General features: G+C 43.1%; 1 protein-coding gene and 1 pseudogene across 1 annotated transcript; both read left to right on the top strand.

The window, feature by feature from the left end:
- Positions 1-444: 444 nt before the first annotated feature.
- Positions 445-1,428, top strand: LOC113137406 (trace amine-associated receptor 1-like). Its single transcript, XM_026319027.1, has one exon. It carries the CDS (start codon positions 445-447, stop codon positions 1,426-1,428), a length of 984 nt encoding a protein of 327 aa, XP_026174812.1.
- A 5,791-nt stretch (positions 1,429-7,219) lies between these two features.
- LOC113137540 (trace amine-associated receptor 1-like) lies at positions 7,220-16,891 on the top strand (annotated as a pseudogene).
- The last annotated feature ends 293 nt before the right edge of the window (positions 16,892-17,184 follow it).

The raw sequence follows: 17,184 nt of genomic DNA, 5'->3' as shown, positions 1-17,184 counted from the left end.
TGTGTGAATGCTAAGCCCAGAAGCAGTGAAAGCAACACATGCTCACAGTGAGAGGCTGGTAAAAATCCAAATGTGAACAAAACAAAAAAAGGTGAAAGCAAACCAGGACAAAGAGAACTAGAAAAAAAAGTTAAAAACCCCAAAGTCCATGGTGCCATAACAGATGTGTTCTGATGTAAAATAGGAGGATCTAAAGCTAAATTGCATGAATTATTCATGAGATAAGCACTACTAAATATAACTTACAAGTCCTTTGCAGAAGCAGAGTTGCCAATGACATTCACCAGTACTGATGCAGCTGATGCAAGGACTCCACGGGGGAGAAATTGGTATGCTATGAAACTGTATGGAAATTTCTAAATGAAATTTTACCTACCATATTTCTTATATCTGAATATAAACATATTTAGAACATACTTAAATTGCAAAACACACAAAATGGAAATGAGTTTTAACGGGACTTCTATTACTAACATACCTCTCTGCTTTGAAACAGATCTCTTTCATGCACTAACAAGTACCCGGTCCATATTATGCATGTTACTTAATATTTTTTTTGGTTCTTTATCTGTTGTAACTGTATGTGGAAATCTCCTGGTAATAATCTCCATAACTTACTTCAAACAGCTCCACACTCCTACAAACTCTCTTGTTCTCTCTCTGGCTGTGGCTGACCTGCTCGTTGGTGTTCTAGTTTTTCCTCTCACTATAAAATTCTCTACAAGCTCATGTTATTACCATTATAATTTATTTTGTAGAGTACGGGCCAGCTTTGATGTATCACTGTGCACATCTTCTATTCTGAACTTGTGCTGTATTTCTATTGACAGATATCATGCAGTGTGTCAGCCTCTGACATATAGAACTAAGATAAACGATCATGTTATTGTGACAATGATCTTAGTGAGCTGGAGTGTTGCTGTCCTAATTGGAATTAGCTTATTGATTGCAGGTTTACACCAAAAAATATGTGTCAAACCTTGTTTAACTTTTGTTGTTGTAGCAAACATTATGGGACTTCTTTTTGCCTTTTACCTCCCAATGATTGTAATGTTGTGTATCTACCTAAAGATTCTCCTTGTTGCACAGAAACAGGCACGCAGCATCCAGAACACAACCTGTCAGATCTTAAAGTCTAGAGCTACTGTCAGTAAGATGGAGAGAAAAGCCACCAAAACTCTGGCCATTGTTATGGGAGTTTTTTTGATGTGCTGGTTTCCTTATTTTCTTTGTACCACTATTCGTGCTTTCAGCAAAGTTACAGTGCCAGATGTTTGGGTGGAAGCACTTGGATGGATTGCACTGTCAAATTCAACAATCAATCCATTTATCTATGCTTTCTTTTACAGCTGGTTCAGATCGGCTTTCAGAATGATCATTTCTGGAAAAATAATTCAAGGTGATTTTACAAACTCAAAACTGCTCTGACACTTTGTTGAGCTGAAATATTGAAACATTCAGTGCACACCTATAATGATTATGATACATACTGTATGTACATACATACATATGTACTTTACATTGTATATACCTTAAGAAAAATAAAATTAAATGTAACGTTTTCTCACAATAAAAGAATTCTTGTCATGAAATGCGTAGAGACGCTGGGTGGAAGGAGGAGGAGCAGGACCCAAATGCAGGACAATGTAACTTTATTAGTCCTGGGATCTCCAGGACAAACTCAAACACAAAAACTAGGTACCGGATGAGACGGCAGAAAACAAGGAGAGACCGGGTGGAACGGTTGTCATAAAAAAAAAACACTTTCACTTCAGAAAACAGACTAATTACAACTAATGCTTCAGCGCTAAACAAAGGGACGAGGGAGGTATAAATAGGAGGGAACACAAAAGGCAAAACAGGTGAACGGGATAAACAATAAACCACAGGTGAAACTAATGAACACAAATTACGAACAAAGCTGCCAGAGACCAGAGCAAGGAAAAGAGGAAGTCTCAACAAAGTAAAAGGTCCTCTGGCAGGAAGTCCCCAGAGGGACTCAATACAATTCTGCTTTATTAAATATTAATATTTACTAATGATATTTAATGTCAGTCAGTCAAGCAGATACAGATATTATGTCTTGTTCTGGGCTCCACTGTTCATAGCTAAGTGAACATAAATTAATTCCACAAAGATTGATGTCTATAGTGCTGGACAAACAACAAAACACAAGTTGACAAAGCTGAGATAGAGGAAAAATAGTTTAGTATTTAGCCAGAACTGATGTAACTGGCTATTAGTGGCACTTTAGTGACACCAGAAGTGTCATGATGATGAGCCAGTGCCAGGCACTCAATTTATTAATCATTTAGTAATGCATCACTGAGGTATATGGTTTAACTTTGGGCTGGACTGTATCTTTTAAAACAGAGAAGCAATAGTTATTGTATTCCTCAAACTTAAACTTAATATAGGTCCACTGAATGTGTTGTAGATTATGAATATATGACTATTCGTTTGATATTAAGTATGATTTAAAAAAGTTGGAAGGATTGATGTCATGTGCCTTCAGCACACTGCTTCACCATCTGTGTGACCAATTCTTGTCATAAACAAAATGTGGGTATGCATAGGCATGAACTGCCAGGGGGTGTTAAAGATTAGGCCCTACCTGTACAAATGAGTTGTGCGTGAGCCCAACCCTCTGGCACCATCTTGTTTGAGGGACAGGATTGTTCAAGTTAGGTTGCCTTTCAATAACTGATTGTATTAGACCCCAGATTGATTTAACTGCATCATAGTTCTGTCTCATTGGTGCGCAGCCCTCTGGGCTATTGCTATTGGCTATCGCTATAGGCTATATCCCTTCTTTGTGCCTACGCACTGAAAAGAAATTCATTTACGTTCACCTGGGTTGACTGAGTGTCCCAATCATGTCCGCAGCTCCCAGATATAAAGCGGCAGTTTGGGCAAGCTCTTCCCTTTTCTTCAAGGTCTTCAATCATGACTTCAGCAGACTGCGGCTTCACTAGAATCTGCGGAGAGTGCAGTACCGGCTACATCTTCAGGGACGAGCTGCACCTGAACGGGCTGCATGGGTGCAGAATACACCGCCAGGTCTCTCACCCCAAGGGTGAACTGTGTGTTCTTCAAGCGGCTGCCCCTCGAGGCACTCCACCAGAGGGCAGAATTCTTCATTCTTGCCGCCGAAGAGTGCTGGCACACACTCTCCCTGCCGAGGAAACTACCAAGCAGGATGACCGAGCTCGAACCCATCCTGGAATTAGCCTTGGACCCAGAGTCGGACTCTGCCTCCTTGCCAGACCGCTTGCCGGACAGCTCCCGGCTCCACCCCCTTCCCTCTGGGAAGCTGGTGTAACTGCTGGCATGCTAGCTGAGCAGCCTACACCGGCCTCTTCTAAGCCTACGCTGGACATGGCTCAGCTATTACGAGAGCTCCCGGGCATCATCACAACGATGGCTAACAGGTGTAAGCTACTTGTCCCTCCTGAGCTGGTCCAACCACTTCAGGATGCCCATGTGCTAGCTACTAAGCTAGCAGACAGATCCCACCATTGCGCCTTCCAGACCACCGCTGCAGCTAATAACATCACCGTCCTGGCTCACTCACGATACCTGTCAGGACCTCCTGCCTGATTGCTCAGAGGAGGTTAGTAAGATGGCGGGCGCTATTCTGGCTCTCTGCGCCCCCATTGCTGTGGAAAAGGCCAGCATCGCCACATGGCAGATGATGACACACCAGAATATTTGGCTATACCTCTCCCCCATCCCAGAGACGGTTTGGAAGGATTAGTTGGAGGTACCCATTAGCCATGTTACGGCCCTCCCTGACACTCCTGCCTTCAACCAGTGGTTGCTCCGGCTCTGGCCTCCTGCTCCTTGTCGGCCTTCCAAGGCTCCTAGGCTAGTTTGTTCCTGATCTACCCCGGCACCTGAACCTCCCAGCAAACAGCAGAGGTTCTGATGGTGTTTGGGGAATGTGTGTTGTCTAAGTTCTGAGGAATGTGCATGTCATGTTTACGGTTCTGAGAAAAATAAACGTTTTCATCCCCCTGTGGGGCAAATATTCCTCTGCAGCCGACTCCTGACAATCATAAGGCAGCCGTGGCTATTTCACACACATTTCCCACACAGTGCAGCCCTCACGCTGCCAAGCACATGCCAGCTAGCCTGAGTCAGCATGCTAACCAGCACATTCCCGTTACACATCTGTCTCATTTGGGCCCTATGACGGCTAATGTTCAGTTTGACCACAAGAGCACGCCCATGGATACCGAATCATCAGACATCCTTGCTATTTTCATGTCCGATCATCCCTTTCGGGCAGGGCTCCCCATGGGTTACCCACGGTCTGTTTTCGGATGCGGTGATGGTGTCGGCGCATGTGCGGGCGTTGCTAACAGATATACAAGATCTGTTAACAAGGGAGATATTTCTGTTGTTCCACCGGGGGTTGTGGCCTGTGGATTTTATTCCCCAAGAAATCAAGAGAGATGAGGCCCTTCCTGGATCTGACTCAGCTCAACAAATCAATGCAGGTCAGGAGATTTCACATGCTCACGGCGGCCCAGCTCCTACGGTGCATTCACCAGGGTGACTGGATCACATCAATACATCTGAAGGATGCATATTTCATGTCTCCATCATTCCCCAATACAGCTTCCATTACCAGGGGACCAGCTACCAGTACAACCGCTACAATCGGGTACTCTCTGGTTCCCCGCACTTTCTCCAAGTGCGTTGAGACGGCACTGGAACCCCTTCAGAGACAGGGAATGAGAGCTAGAGCATTAGGTTTCACCATAATTTGGAAAAAGAGTGCCCCCAAGCCCACTCAGTCAATAGTGTATCTGGGGGTGGAGCTGAACTCATTACAAATGAGGGCCCGTCCACCGAGGGGAGATCGGTAACCATCTCCTCCCTACTGTGTCACTTCGCTCCGCTTCACATCATGGGTAAATCGGTGCTGCGCCTTCTGGGGATGATGGCAGTGGCTCACCCAATGGTGCCACTCAGCCTATTGCTTACAAGAAGGCTTCAGCACTGGTTCATCCAACTGAGGCTTGACCCAGTACATCACCAGCGGCGCATATTATCCCTCCCCTAGTCAGTGGGCCCGGATCTGCGTTACTGGGAAACATCCGCACTCTGATGCAAGCGGTTCCCCTGGGCATTCCATCGAATCACGTGTCAGTGTTCATGGATGCTTCCCTGTCTCCCAGACACTAAAGGTGGAGTGCACGCTAAGGAAGACGGCGGATATAAACCAATTCGAGCTGCTCACAGTGTGGAAATTTCTCCGGCACTTCTCTCCACCGTTCTGGTCCAGGTTTCCATGTTCTGGTCCGAAGGAACATCACCACAGCTGCAGCATATATCACCCGCAAGGAGAGGTACACTTGACGTGTACTCCTCTCCCTTGCTCATCACCTGTTGCTGTTGACTCACACGCATCTTTTCTCCATGAAAGTGGTGCAAATTGCAGGAGAACATGGCCGTGGACATTATGTCACGTGGTGGTCCTCGCACAGGGGATTGGTGTCTCCATCCAAGCCTGGTGCCTCAGATACGGAGCTGGTTCATTTAGGCAGCAGTGGACCTTTTCGCAGCTCGCGACAATGCACAATGTGAGCTATGGTTTTCTCTGCATGTGAAGTACAACCCTCCGCTGGGGGGACGAGACTGGGACACTCAGTTCAGGCGAGGGGGCCCACCGTAAACAAAAACAAATTTCTCTTCAGTGCGTAGGCACGAAGAAGGGATATGACCCGTAGCGATAGCCCAGAGGGCCACGCCCAATTCACAAATTCTTGGGTTACAATACGTACCAGCGTTTGCTTGTTTCTGGTACTGAGCTTTGTAGGAACAGGGCAGTTAAAGGCTACCAAATTGTAACTGTACAAAATATACTTTCATTTTAATTCTTGTACACCTTGTTTTTGTAACATTTCTTATTTGTGAGGCATTGTTAACCCTCAGGGGTCGACGAACGCGCTCGTGTAGCATCTTCTCCTGATAATGCCAAAACAAACTTAAATTAATCTGTCAGTTTTGCAATATATCATTCGAATCTGTAACGGGCCTAGTTTTTTTTTGTATACGCTCATACAAAACGCTGTGCTTTTGTAAAATAAAGAAAGCAGACAGGGTGTGCTCTCTGTCTTCTCTGTCTCTGTCATTTCTCTTCACAGACATAAATAAAACAAGCGGAATCTCAGTGAATACTTGCCTCATAAAAATATTAAAAAGCTTGAGAAAGCTTGAAATGTCTTCTTTTAAATGAAATCCAGTCGAAAATAAATCATCACTTTTTATTTAATCCATACGAACCTAAGGAGCGGCACGTTTTTTCCTGTCTACTTCATTATAGCTAATGTGATCGCACCTCGCACTGTGCACCTTTCAGTCAGGAATGCGGGTGTTTGTGCAGGTTTTTGTCTTCTCCGGTAAATCACATGACTATTCATGGTCAGACACACCTTCCTGCATATTTTTTTTTTTTCAAGATGCATTTCTTAAAAGTCTTGTGAACCAATGTTCTGTATGTGTTTTATGGTCTCATTTCAGTGACTTTTTTTTAAATTTTAGTTTTTCACTAACTATGCATAATCTGCTCACATATTATTGTAGCCCAGTTTGTGCTGATTACAGTGTTATCAGACCTTAGTCATTAATATGTTTAAAAGCAACAGAAAAAGGCACAAATGTCAGGGCATGTCAAAACACCCTTAGAACCCAAAGTTGTGTTAACAAAAAAGTAATGGAATCATTTGCTTTTGTTCTGTTTCAGCAGATCCCACACACACACACACACACACAAACACCTAAACCATTGTGACCTATCATTATTGTTATGACCTCTCAAAGGATGGGACAGCATAGGATTTGAAGGTAAATTTGCATGACGTATTCATGAGATAATCATTAATAAATATTACTTACAAGTCTTTTGCAGTGGCACAGACACCCATCCATACCATCCTTGGTATGGTATGAACAGAAGACCTGACCTATGAAGACCTGAAGGAGAATTAAAAAAATTCTACATCTGCAAAAGAAAAAAAAAGATGTTATGTGTGCATTTATACTGTAAATTTGTGCATGAAATTTGTGCATGATCTCATTTTTCATATCTGAATGTCTACATATTTATTTTGCAGAACACACAAACAAACTGGAAATGAGTGTCAATATACCTCTATGCTTTGAAACAGATCTCCTTTATGCACTGGCAAATACCCGTTATATGTTATGTATGTTACTTAATATTTTCTTTGGCATTTTATCCATTATAACTATAACTGTATGTGGAAATCTCCTGGTAATAATCTCCATAACTTACTTCAAACAGCTCCACACTCCTACAAACTCTCTTGTTCTCTCTCTGGCTGTGGCTGACCTGCTCGTTGGTGTTCTAGTTTTTCCTCTCACTATAAAATTCTCTACAAGCTCATGTTATTACCATTATAATTTATTTTGTAGAGTACGGGCCAGCTTTGATGTATCACTGTGCACATCTTCTATTCTGAACTTGTGCTGTATTTCTATTGACAGATATCATGCAGTGTGTCAGCCTCTGACATATAGAACTAAGATAAACGATCACGTTATTGTGACAGTGATCTTAGTGAGCTGGGGTGTTGCTGTCCTTGCTTTTACCTCCCAATGATTGTAATGTTGCAATTGTTCCTTGCTGCACAGAGACAGGCACGCAGCATCCAGAACACAATGTCTGGAGCTACTGTCAATAAGATGGAGAGAAAAGCCACCAAAACTCTGGCCATTGTTATGGGAGTTTTTTTGATGTGCTGGTTTCCTTATTTTCTTTGTACCACTATTCGTGCTTTCAGCAAAGTTACAATGTCAGTTGTTTTGTTTGAAGTGCTTAGCTGGGTTGCACTGTCAAATTCATTGATTAATCCATTTATCTATGCTTTCTTTTACAGCTGGTTCAGAGCGGCTTTCAGAATGATCATTTCTGGGAAAATAATTCAAGGTGATTTTACAAACTCAAAACTTAGTTACACTTTGATGTGCTGAAATGCTAAAATATTATATACACAAACAAAATAACTGGTTGTGCATTTAAGGCCTAAACCCTGGTGTTAATATTAATATTTCCATTTTAATGATGTTTACTGTCTTATCGTCTCTATGTTGTTTAAATATCTTCTAGTTACAGGCTTCCATGCTTCCATTTTTTGTTTTGATCTGATGAACATGTCTGTTTTTCTCAACCAAGTGCCTAAACATAAGCAAAATATAAAAAGTTAAATGCAGAGTTTACTTCTGCTTTAATTATTGTGGCATTACACAATTGGATTTTTGTAATGAAAATGAATGAAACACATTGTCGTTGACATTTTACCGTTGTTATGACCCTAGGGGTCATTATTTGTGTTGTGGGCTCTCCCCTCCCCATTTCGAGTGTGTATGTTTGTGTGTGTGTGTGTGTGTGACGGATGCTGGAGTGGGCGTGGTCTCGAGGACCGTGGATTGGACTTCCGGGATTGGTCCAACACTTCCCGGAAGGAAGATAAGAAGCCCACGGTCTACTGTTCAGGAGAGCTATTCTCCCACCTTTGCCATTCCCAGCTATTTGTTAGAGATTTCGACTTCGAGTGAATTAGTTAGTGATTAGATTTTTGCTTCGATTTTGGTAGGTTTAGTATTGATAGTATTTTTCGTTGTTTAGATTAGAAATACTTAGAGACTTAGGTTACGTTTGTGTTTTGTTTTCTCCTGTTTGTTTTAGGAGTTTCCAGGCTAGCGACCTGTGATTTTGTGTTGTTTCTTTTGATTGATATTATAGGGCTGTTTAGCGTTTTTGTTATTTGATCTTTTGTTTGATTGAGATCGTAGGGCTATTGTAGCGTTTCTGTTATTGATTTTCGTTTGTTTGATATTGTAGGGCTCACGGAGCGTTTTGTTTTGAGTAGGGCTAAATTAGCGTTTTGTTTGTGTTGTACATTCTGTATTGTATTCTGTGTTTAAACAGAATAAATATTCGTGTTAATTGTAGTTCGTCTAGTTCGTGTTTGTTGAGAGTGGAAGAGGTTTGGAGGAAAACTCCACAATCGTGTTACGCTCCGGCAACCCCTAGGCTGGGGCGTAACATAGATTTGGGGGCTCGTCCGTTGCGTTTTCCGTGCCGTCCCCAAATCATAGATTTGGGGGCTCGTCCGTCGAGTTTTTGCGTGCTGTCCTCAAATCATAACATAGATTTGGGGGCTCGTCCGTCGTGTTTTGCGTATCGTTCCCAAATCATAGATTTGGGGGCTCGTCCGTTGCGTTTTCCGTGCCGTCCCCAAATCATAGATTTGGGGGCTCGTCCGTCGAGTTTTTGCGTGCTGTCCTCAAATCATAACATAGATTTGGGGGCTCGTCCATCGTGTTTTGCGTACCGTTCCCAAATCATAGATTTGGGGACTCGTCCGTTTTTTTTTCTCGTGTGTGTCGTCCGTCCTTTGCCGGATTCATCAACGAGATACGTCAGTGTTTACTCTTCTGTCTGTTTCGCAGTTTTTTCTTTTTGTGGTGGTGGCAGCATGGAGTTTAAATTAGAGGACTTTACCTTGAGTCCAACTTTGGATAAGTTGGATAGGTGCCGCAAGGCTGATTTGGTGCTAATCGCCAACTTTTTTGATGTACATGTGTCAACAAGCGCCAAAAAGGAGGAAATAAAGCAACTCCTCATATCAAAGCTGACGGAAAGGGGGTTGTTTGGTGGGCCAACTCCCACAAATGGAGTCGGGCCGGGTGATCTGGCTGGTATTCCTACCCCACCTAAAGACCTCCCAGTCCAAGCTGGACGAACAACAGAGGAGTTGAAACTTACTCTGCAGATTCGGGAGGTGGAATTACGGAACAAGCAGTTGGAGGTGGAAGCCATGCACCTTAAGGTAAGGGTTCTGGAGTTGGAGCAGGGAGCTGCTTTAGCTGCCAGTCCCTCCTTTCAGTCACCTGTTTCAAGACCCCACGAAGGCTTTGATGTTAGTAGGCACATTGCATTAGTACCACCTTTTAGAGAGTCTGAGGTGGACTCGTATTTCAGCGCATTTGAGCGTATAGCTGCCACCTTAAATTGGCCACGGAATGTGTGGTCTCTATTGCTTCAGTGCAAATTTGTTGGGAAAGCCCAAGAAGTGTGTGCGTCACTATCTATAGATGATAGTTTAGATTATGATACAGTTAAAACCACAGTCCTCCGTGCTTACGAGTTAGTGCCTGAGGCTTATAGACAGAAATTTAGAAATTGTGAAAAAACTGCTACACAGACATATGTAGAGTTTGCATGAGAGAAGGGCGTTCTCTTTGATAAGTGGTGTCAGGCTAGTAAAGTTAAAACATTAGACAATCTACGTGAGCTAATTCTAATGGAAGAATTCAAAAATCGGTTGCCAGAGAAAATTGTACTTTATTTGAACGAACAAAAAGTTACATCTCTGGACAATGCTGCTGTTATGGCTGACGAGTTTGCGCTAACGCATAAAACCGTCTTTGTTCCACCCGTCAGGCATGACTTGAGTTTCGTTGAGAGGAAAAATCCCTCTCCAAAAAGCTTCCGACGTACATTCCCAGTCACCGCTGAAAAACGCGAGTGTTTCTACTGCCATGAGCAGGGTCACCTCATTGCTGTGTGTCCCGTTCTGAAAAAAAAAGAGCAGAATAAAACTTTCAAATCTGCTAAGTCATCATCTCCAGTGGCTCTTATACAAACCCCGCCACCTACCCTGCCACCTGTGGGCATGGTTGGAAGTAACAAAGTGGATAATGCATTTAAGCCGTTTGTTACACAAGGGTTTGTTTCTTTGGAAAATGAGTCAGTCCAAATTCCAATTACTATCCTGAGAGATACTGGTGCAAAACAGTCTGTGTTACGTAAAGACGTACTACATCTCTCGGCCCAGTCTTACTGCGGGTCCGACATTTTGATGTGGGGAGTTGAAATGAATGTTGTACGTGCCCCATTACACTTTGTGCAACTGTCATCCCAATTTCTGTCAGGCAAATGTAAAGTTGCCATTCGAGAAAAACTGCCAATAGAAGGGGTAGATCTTATTCTTGGGAATGATTTAGCTGGCGGACAAGTGTTCCCGTCACCGGAAGTGATCGAATGTCCGACCGCTTCCGTAACTGTTTCAGATGACTCTGTGTTAAACTCACCTGTAGTATTTCCCATGTGTGCTGTAACCCGTGCTCAAGCACGAAAGTTTGGAAACTTGGTGGATCTCAGTGATACTTTTGTGAGCACTTCTGATCCGCCAAGTCTACCTACAAAATGTGAAAAAGAAGAATCTGTGTGTGTTGAACTACAACCTGATGACAAAACACTGTCTCTGTCGGTGGACAGAGAACAGCTAATTAAGGCACAACAAAATGATGATACTTTGTCTTCCTGTATGTCATTGTTACAAAGTCAACAATGTAATCGAGGTGTGTCGTACTTTATGAATGATGGTGTGTTGATGCGACGTTGGACTCCGAGCTCTGGTAATGTACATGACTCTGTTTGTCAGGTAGTAATACCCCAACCCTTTCGTTTCCAAATTTTGACATTAGCACATGATCACAGTATGGCAGGACATTTGGGAATACGAAAGACATACAATCGTATTCTTCGTTACTTCTTCTGGCCAGGACTCAAGTCCGATGTGGTAAAATTCTGTCGTTCCTGCCATACATGTCAAGTGTCCGGTAAGCCCAACCAGTTAATTCCTGTTGCCCCATTGAAACCAATTCCTGTAATTGGGGAACCATTTGAACACGTCACCATTTGAACACACGACTGTGTGGGTCCGTTGCCTAAAACCAAATCCGGAAATCAATACATTCTCACCATAATGTGTGCTGCCACTCGTTACCCCGAGGCAGTGCCACTCCGAACATTAAAAGCTCGTGCCATAGTCAAGGCACTTGTGAAAATTTTTTCCACATTTGGTTTGCCCAAGTATATTCAGAGTGATCAAGGATCAAATTTCATGTCGAAAGTTTTCGCTCAGGTCATGGCAGAGCTCAAAGTCACACACCACACGTCTAGTGCATATCACCCCGAGAGTCAGGGTGCACTGGAAAGGTTTCATCAAACTCTGAAAAGTATGTTACGAAAGTTTTGCTCCGAGTCAAGTCGAGATTGGGACGAAGGCTTACCATTGTTGTTGTTCGCCGTGAGAGAAACTTGCCAGGAGTCGCTAGGATTTAGTCCAGCTGACTTAGTTTTTGGTCGCACTGTGCGTGGACCATTGCGTTTGCTCCGTGAAACATGGCTCTCAGAGAAGCCAAGCCCTGAAAAGAATATTTTGGACTATGTTAGTTCATTTAAAGAAAGACTACATCATGCTTGTGATGTAGCTCGTGAGTCCTTGTCAAAGTCACAGTCCAAAATGAAGGACCATTATGACAAAAAGTCGGTTACACGGACTTTTCAGCCAGGTGACCGCGTGTTAGTTCTGTTGCCCGTTGTTGGTTCCGGTTTACAAACCAAATTTTCTGGCCCTTACGTAATTGACCGCAAGCTTAGCGAGACTGACTACGTAATTCAGACTCCAGACCGAAAGAAAACCTCTCGGGTCTGTCACGTCAACATGCTGAAGCAGTATGTTGGTCGAAAGGAAGAATTTTCGTCTCCTAAACCAGTTCCTGTTACCCCCGTGTCTGTCACCCGCCCATCATACAAACCCAGTGATGACGGGTTAAGCGACAAACATGATTCTGTCCCCTGTGTACGTTTTCAGAACTCGGAAATTTTAAGCCAGTTAGACAGTCACTTAGCGTATTTGCCAGAACCCGCCCGAGCTGACATTCATAAGCTCATTAACAATAACCTAGCACTTTTTAATGACATTCCCACCCAAACTAACGTGTTAAGTCATGACATTGATGTTGAAACCCATAAGCCCATTAAGCAACATGCTTACCGTACTCACCCAGAAAAGCGTGCAATAATGCGTCAAGAAGTAAACTATCTTCTAGACCATGGTTTCGCTATTCCAAGCATTAGCCCTTGGAGTTCGCCATCTCTGTTAGTTCCCAAACCTGATCAGACTTTCAGGTTTTGTTACGACTACCGAAAGGTAAACGCCGTTACAAAACCAGACTCGTTCCCGTTGCCACGTATGGATGACTGTATCGACCGTGTGGGTGCCGCTAAATATGTCACAAAATTGGACCTACTAAAAGGTTATTGGCAAGTTCCTTTGACACCTCGTGCTTCAGAGATTTCAGCGTTTGTGACTCCGGACCACTTTCTGCAATACACAGTCATGCCGTTTGGACTTCGAAATGCACCAGCCACTTTCCAGCGACTAATGAGCATAGTACTGTCAGGTGTGGACAATTGTGAGGTATATTTAGATGACATTGTAGCATATTCTGACACCTGGTCCACACATTTAGACACGCTGACAAAGATTTTTGACAGGTTAAAACAGGCTTCCCTTACGCTCAACTTAGCCAAGTGTGAGTTCGGAAAAGCAACAGTTTCCTACCTTGGAAAACAGGTTGGCCAAGGTCACGTTTCTCCTATTGCTACTAAAGTGCAAGCAATCCTTGATTTCCCAGCCCCTCTGACACGCCGTGAGCTCCGCCGATTTTTAGGAATGGCCGGATATTATCGAGCATTTTGTAGAAACTTTTCTGAAGTAGTAGCTCCTCTCACGAGCTTAGTAAGTCCGAAAACTCTGTTCCAGTGGTCAGAGAAATGTCAGTCTGCTTTTGAGGCCGCCAAGGCTTTACTTTGTAGTGCTCCTGTTCTGGCTGCCCCAAACTTCACCCGTCCATTTAAATTGGAGGTGGACGCTAGTGCTCTCGGAGCAGGTGCTGTACTCCTACAGGAGGATGATGCGGGCATAGACCATCCAATCTGTTATTTCTCGAAGAAATTCAAGAAACACCAGCTACATTACAGCACCATTGAGAAAGAGGCATTAGCCTTATTGTTAGCATTACAACACTTTGAGGTGTACGTTGGTTCCAATACACAGCAGACCCTCGTTTTCTCTGACCACAACCCGCTCGTATTCCTGACTCGAATGCAAAATAGTAATCACCGGCTTATGCGTTGGTCCTTGTTATTACAGGACTATAATATAGAGATTCGTCACAAAAAAGGTTTGGATAATGTTTTGGCTGATGCACTATCCCGGTGTTAAAAATAGTAAAAAAAAAAAAAGAGAGACAAACATTTTCTTGGGAAAATGTTTGGTCTTAGGGGGGGAGGTGTTATGACCCTAGGGGTCATTATTTGTGTTGTGGGCTCTCCCCTCCCCATTTCGAGTGTGTATGTTTGTGTGTGTGTGTGTGTGTGAGACGGATGCTGGAGTGGGCGTGGTCTCGAGGACCGTGGATTGGACTTCCGGGATTGGTCCAACACTTCCCGGAAGGAAGATAAGAAGCCCACGGTCTACTGTTCAGGAGAGCTATTCTCCCACCTTTGCCATTCCCAGCTATTTGTTAGAGATTTCGACTTCGAGTGAATTAGTTAGTGATTAGATTTTTGTTTCGATTTTGGTAGGTTTAGTATTGATAGTATTTTTCGTTGTTTAGATTAGAAATACTTAGAGACTTAGGTTACGTTTGTGTTTTGTTTTCTCCTGTTTGTTTTAGGAGTTTCCAGGCTAGCGACCTGTGATTTTGTGTTGTTTCTTTTGATTGATATTATAGGGCTGTTTAGCGTTTTTGTTATTTGATCTTTTGTTTGATTGAGATCGTAGGGCTATTGTAGCGTTTCTGTTATTGATTTTCGTTTGTTTGATATTGTAGGGCTCACGGAGCGTTTTGTTTTGAGTAGGGCTAAATTAGCGTTTTGTTTGTGTTGTACATTCTGTATTGTATTCTGTGTTTAAACAGAATAAATATTCGTGTTAATTGTAGTTCGTCTAGTTCGTGTTTGTTGAGAGTGGAAGAGGTTTGGAGGAAAACTCCACATCGTGTTACACTCCGGCAACCCCTAGGCTGCGTAACCACCGTTTTTGGTTAATGGACTGCCAGGTCTTTAGTAGTCTCCATTTTTAATAATCACCAATCGGCAACATTCCACTGAACATATTTTATGCATACTGTGTTTAAAACCGTTGATCACAACCGCTTTTCTGCACAAGCCTATGGCATACCCAAAATAAACATCGCTATCAATTTATGTATCTTCCCGGTCACTTATGAAAGGAACACTCAGGGTGCAATATAAAAGTAATTAGTGATCAGTTCACTGCGTTCTTGAGCTCTGATCCACTCACCCAACCGTCGAGCAAGGCCCCACTGAGCCGTTCTGCTGAGGTTTTTTCCTTAAAGGGAGTTTTTCCTCTCACTCGCCAGTCTGCTCATAAGGATTGTTGGGTTTTTAGTTTTAGTTTTTGTAAAGTGCCTTGAGATGATTTGTATTGTGATTTGGCGCTATACAAATAAAATTGAATTGAATTGAATTGACTGACGCAGTGAAACTTTGATAATTTGCCAGAGAGAATATTGGTTCACCACATTTTACACCTGTTCAGTTGGTCAATCTAACCAAATCAAATGATAGACTTTCAAGTTTGAGGTGATGATAGTTTAGGTGACTTTGATTGGCTGGTCAACACTTGATAAAGATACATGTGAGTGCCTTTATTTTTTTTTAGGAGAATGAAAAATATTACCTGAATATGAATACAGGTGCAATATACACAGATATTTTTCTTCCTAGTGGAGAGAACAATCAAAACAAACAAAAGCAAAACCTCCTGAATATTTTTCTATAACAGGACTATAACTTTTCAGAACAAAATGTTTTATTTGTTGGATTATTGTGATTTAACATGCCAAGTTAGCATGTACTGTCTGGACAACTACAGATGACAGAAAAGATGAGTAACTGTGTATTGTTAAAAATATGCTGCTGTTGTTATGATGTTGGCATATTAAAATGAGAGTTTTGGCTTCAAGTGATGGACAGTTTGTCAAATCTGATTGTGGTGGCAGGGTGTGATTACGGCGAAGCTGCAGGGGGAGTGGTAGGGCAGCGGCCGGAGGATCGGCGGCTGAATTAGGAACAGGTGTAGGGGATGAATAATCACCGGCTCCTATTGTTATAAGAGGAGGAGACAGAGACAGGAGAGGGGCGAGGGCCAGCTATAAGGAGAGCTGGAGCACCTGAGTATTGTCGAAATAAATGAAAAGCTTCAAATCTTCACCAATGGTGTCTGTGTGGTTCAGTGGTGCTGCATAACAGGAACCTGCAGGTAGCCAGGAGGACTGCACTGATCATCATTAAATCAGCTGTTCAACTAAATATGTCATCATCATGATCATCATCAGATGAATAGTATCTTTGAGACCCCACATACAAAAGAACCCAATAGGTCATCTGTGCCAGTGCCTTATCATGACTGACAGTTTTTGTGTTTTTTGAAGACAACTTTCAGCAGTTGTAAAGGAACAAGGGATCACCACCATGATCACCACCCTCAGTTTAAGGGTTATCTCCTAACTCCTATATGGGCCTAGGTTTAATGAAGATGACTCACATTAATATAATCTATTCTCTAAAGTTTTTCTCCTTGGAGTAAGACATATCCTACATCAAACACTGTATTGAATTTCCAATAGATACAGTAAAGCTTCAGTATGAATGTGCCAGCTGAATGTGCCTGACTCCATGTGCAGTTGGATCACGGACTTCCTGACAGACAGACGGCAGTTCGTGAGGCTGGGAAAGCATGCCTCTGACTCCCAGACCATCAGCACTGGATCCCCTCCAAGGCTGTGTCCTTTCTCCTCAGCTCAGGAGAGAATGTATTTCCTGTGGCAGATGAAGACGTTTCACCTCCCTTCAAAGATGTTGGTGAACCTCTACACTGCCATCATAGAATCTATCTTCACATCCTCCATCACAGTCTGGTTTTCTGCAGCCAAGGTCAAGGCCAAGATGTCATCCACTCTGCTGAGAAGGTGATCAGCTGCAGTCTTCTATCTTTCCAGAAGTTGTACATCTCCAGGACCCAGAGACGTGCAGTCAAGATCGCAGCTGACCCCTCTCATCCCGGACAAGAACTCTTTCAGTCTCTCCCCTCAGGACCTCACGCCACAAGAACAATTTCTTCCCCACTGCAGTCAGTCTGCTGAACAGTGCCCCAGTTACCCCCACATTCCCCCACCCCCCCAAACTTACAGACTTTCACCTTCAGTTTGACCTTCTAAATTGCATTACTTTTCACACAAACAAATTTTTACGTATATAGCATTTAT

The sequence above is a fragment of the Mastacembelus armatus genome, chromosome 24, assembly GCF_900324485.2.
Source record: "Mastacembelus armatus chromosome 24, fMasArm1.2, whole genome shotgun sequence".
Taxonomy (NCBI): Eukaryota; Metazoa; Chordata; class Actinopteri; order Synbranchiformes; family Mastacembelidae; genus Mastacembelus; species Mastacembelus armatus.
This window is presented reverse-complemented; position numbering and strand designations above follow the sequence as displayed.